This window comes from Rhinopithecus bieti, unplaced genomic scaffold (genome assembly GCF_001698545.2).
Source record: "Rhinopithecus bieti isolate Rb0 unplaced genomic scaffold, ASM169854v2 scaffold_33650, whole genome shotgun sequence".
NCBI lineage: Eukaryota > Metazoa > Chordata > Mammalia > Primates > Cercopithecidae > Rhinopithecus > Rhinopithecus bieti.
Genome location: NW_016814816.1, coordinates 974,002 through 978,196, shown reverse-complemented (window position 1 = coordinate 978,196; position 4,195 = coordinate 974,002). Strand labels below are relative to the sequence as shown.

Genomic DNA, 4,195 nt, shown 5'->3' with positions numbered 1-4,195 from the left:
AAAAAAAAAAAAAAAGAATTAAAAAAAATAAAATAAAGGAAGGAAAGAAATAGGGAAAAAATAAAAAACACACAAACTTTCACAACATGACAATTTAGTCTGCAAACGCAATATAACTATACACATATAATACCGGTGTGGCTCTGTTCTTTAAGTTAAAAGGGTACAAAGGCAGGCTCAAGTAAAACAAACCATCCCTCCCATCCCCACCCCGACCCCATTCATACAAGATCTATCAACCAAACCTCTCGCGAACCAACATCATCAGTTTCTTTTTGCCTTTGTAGATTTGTTTCAGGTTGTCAATAAACTGTGTAAACTGAATGTGTCCATCATGCGCCATTAAGAAGGTCTCTCGGGCTTTGCTGAGGAACTCTATAAACTCACTATAGTGCCGAGGACTGATGTGTGTCAGCCGTGAGTGCGTTGTGTTGATGTAGGCCCCAATCGTGGCATCCAAGAGTTGCCTCAAGGGGGCTTTGTCCAGTGACATGAGCTTACCAGAGTTCCTCCTCCCATGTAGTCCCACCATGCCAGGAGTGGTCAGAGTGCATCTGCGCAAAATGTCTGACAGTACCGTTGCACACTTGACACTCTTGACCACCAGAGGTATTATAGCTGCAAGCTCATTTTTACCAAGGGAGTGGCTAAGCGCACAGGCCCACAAAACGTCATTAATGGCAGGGTGTGTGTCCTGATTGTAGCTCAGGTTGAGATGGGTCATGGCCAGGGTGGCCAGCTTGTAGGCCCTCATGGGGTACCCGCGGTGCTCCATGTACCGTGCTATTGTAAAGAGCTGTGTATAGCTCATGCCGGTCGTAGCAGCGTCGAGAACAATCTGGTATGCCGTCTCGAAAGCTATGTGATCCTTTTCACAAAGGGTTAGCGCAGAGAGGGCACAGTTCTGTGGATCCTTCATGGCACACTGCAGTGCAAGTGTCCGGGCGCTGCTGGCCAGCTTTTCCTGCTGGTGGCAGTCCAGGTGGAGGCGGACAATGGTGCTGTTGGACATCACGGTAGTTGCAACTATACTTGTGGCCTCGGTGGGAGTAAAGAGTGTAAACCAGGTCTGCATGATGCTGTCCAGGGCATAAACCCCTGCAAGGAACACAAACAGGCTCTATTACTGACAAGGAGGCTGGCCAGAGGTTCTGCCTTATTTTGACTTTTACAACCAGTGTTTACATTGTTAGCCATCACAGGACATGAGCTAGACTAGAAAACCCTGTAAGGTAATATGCCTGGGAGAAACCTTTAAAAATAAGGTCATTATGAATTGTTATTCAGTGAAATGCTGAAAGGAACATGAACTTGCTATAATAAAGAACCAATCCTCTTGGTAGCTGGTATTTGTACTGTGCTGCTTGCCATTTCAGACAATGGCTTTTTGCTAATGAGTTCTAGTTCACTGGGGCTTCCTGTCAGAATCTGAGGTCAAAAATTGAAACCCTCACCAAAACAGGGACTTTACATGGCTTGTGTGCTTGTGTGTAAGGTAAAAGTACACATAATACAAAATTTTAAAACACACAAGCTGGAAAATGTGGCCCATAATCAAGAGAATAAAGTCAATAGAAGCAGACCTACAGATGAATTAAACGTTGTAAATAGCTGACTATGTCTTTAAAATAATCACTTTACATTCATAGACCCAATATGCCTCACTTGTAGGAAAATCCTAAAAGTGAGTGATTTGAAGAGAAGGTACTAGGTCTCAGAGAGAAATCAGGTTTGTATCTCGGGGCAGGGGTAGAGAAGTTATGTGGCAGTTCTTAAATCAGTATTATCTTTGTATTGCTTCACTGAAGCATGACTTTAATAATGTAAAGATAATCTTTGTATTGAGACCAATGTCCCTTTTCCAAAATAAGAAACCATTATACATTAGTGAAAGAAAAATAGTAATTTTATAGTATATGCTGTGTCATATCTAAACACTTGGATGGTAGTGTTTTCTCAGCATGAAGTATGTATCCCTTTCTGATGCAAATAAGAAAAAAGAACGTTTAACCAATATTTATTTTAAATTGCAACCGTTGGGTAAGGTGGCTCACGCCTGTAATCCCAGCACTTTGGGAGGCTGAGGTGGGTGGATCACGAAGTCAGGAGATCAAGACCATCCTGGCTAACATGGTGAAACCCCATCTCTACTAAAAGTACAAAAAATTATCCGGGCGTGGTGGCAGGCATCTGTAGTCCCAGCTACTCGGGAGGCTGAGGCAGGAGAATGTCATGAACCCAGGAGATGGAGCTTGCAGTGAGCCGAGATTGTGCCGCTGCACTTCAGCCTGGGCAACAGAGCGAGATTCCATCTCAAAAATAAAGAAAGAAATAAATAGCAACCATTTGTTTCTGTTGGCATTCTTGCTGGGAATGTACAGTTTTCTTCTGAACTGATCTACTGCTGTAGCGGGGAAATAGTTAGCTGAAGGGCCTCACAAAATGGCAGCTTATGGACAGCCAGGGAATCTTCTCATGGCTAGCTACAATTGCTCACACATCTGGAAGATCACCTAAACCACACCCAGTGGGCATCATTTCTCTGCTGGATACCATGATGTATGCCTTCAGATGATAAAGAAGAAAAACAGTGCAACTAGGTAACTTTATATATATTAACTGAATAAAAACAAAACAGTTTACTCACTGACTTATACCATTTTAAGAGGCTGGAGCTTCACAAATGTGATCAATTCAAAGTTGAATAATACCAATATGTATAACTGAAGGTTAGGGGTGGGGGTCGGGGAAAAGGGAGCCGTTGTAGACGGCTAGAGGAGCCTTGGAGAAGTCAAAGTAAAAGAGTGAATATGTTCATGTGTCTGTAACTGACAAGTTAAATCCTACCATGAGGCACTTGGGAAAGCTTCTGTTCCAGAGTTTACCTACCGACTTCAGTAGCACATGTTACCAGCCACCTCACCATCTCCCGCCGTCGCCAATTTAAGGTTGACAGTGTCATTCGCATAACCTATAAAAGCAGGATAACAAAATGTTTTGGAAAATTATCCTCAGTCAATGAAAAAAAAAGGGGATAAACTATAAGGTATATAAGGCATACCTACTGTCTACCACCAGGAAGATGAAAGCACAATTTAGAGCAAAGCTCTACATACAAATTTGGATTTGTCCATGGCTACCCCAGGTGGCCTTGCCGCAGCCACATTCTCCTCCTGGCAAGAGGCCCACATTCTCCTCCTGGTGGGCCCACTGACCAGATGTGGTATCTGAACCAGTTACTCTATCCCTCATCTGCAAAATCAGAGGGCTGGACTGGAGCATTAAACATAGCCCATGCCCTTTTTCCCTCCCCATATTTAACATTCCATAGTTCAATTTCTGAGGCTCCTATGAATTCATTCTAACCAGGAACTCTCAGTGGGGAAAGAGGTATTTTAAAATAATCATTTTAGTTATTCCTTCAATCTCTGGTTGCTCTTTTCTGGTGACCATGAAGGTAACTCCAGGTTTATGGGGGAAAGAATCATCCTTGATATCATTAGTGATCTGATTTTGTTTTTCACTTTCTAATAAGAAGTCCTTAAATACACATATCCACCTCTTTGTACTTCCTCCATTCTTTAAGATTCAAAATATCCAGGGATGGCCAGGTGCAGTGGCTCACGCTTATAATCCCAGCAATTTGGGAGGCCAAGGAGGGCAGATCACAAGGTCAGGAGTTCGAGACCAGCCTGGCCAATATGGTGAAACCCCATCTCTACTAAAAATGCAAAAATTAGCTAGGTGTGGTGGTGCATGCCTGTAGCCCCAGCTACTCAGGAGGCTGAGGTAGAAGAATTGCTTGAACCCAGGAGGCAGAAGTTGCAGTGAGCTGAGATTGCACCCCTACACTCCAGCCTGGTGACAGAGTGAGACTCCATCAAAAAAAAAAAAAAAAAAAAAAAAAAAAAAAACCCACACATGCACACAAATATCCAGGGACATCATATCCCCAAAGGCCCTCTTGGATTCCTTCCTAGGTTCCAGAAATACTCACAAAGAGCCTGTGAGATTCCTTCTTAGGTTCTAGAAAGCATGAGGCAAGGAATAAGCTCTCATGCATATCCTATTTACCAAGAATTCCAAATAACGAGAAAGCTCATGCTAATGGTTCTTTCTGCATCACATCTTTAAGATGAGGCAAATGGTGACAAAAATTAGCCAAATAACAAGAATTTAAAAAAAAAAAAAAANC

General features: G+C 42.8%; 1 protein-coding gene across 1 annotated transcript in view; it reads right to left on the bottom strand.

Annotated features, from left to right (window-relative positions):
• Positions 1–6: 6 nt before the first annotated feature.
• Positions 7–4,195, bottom strand: part of ZSWIM6 (zinc finger SWIM-type containing 6) — a 79,131-nt gene continuing 74,942 nt past the window's right edge. The window contains exons 13-14 of the mRNA XM_017852392.1: positions 2,890–2,971; positions 7–1,098 (exon numbers count right to left, since the gene is read on the bottom strand). Of these exons, the coding sequence (XP_017707881.1) occupies positions 236–1,098; positions 2,890–2,971 (945 nt within the window). The 3' untranslated portion in view covers positions 7–235. The remainder of the gene's footprint in view (positions 1,099–2,889; positions 2,972–4,195) is intronic.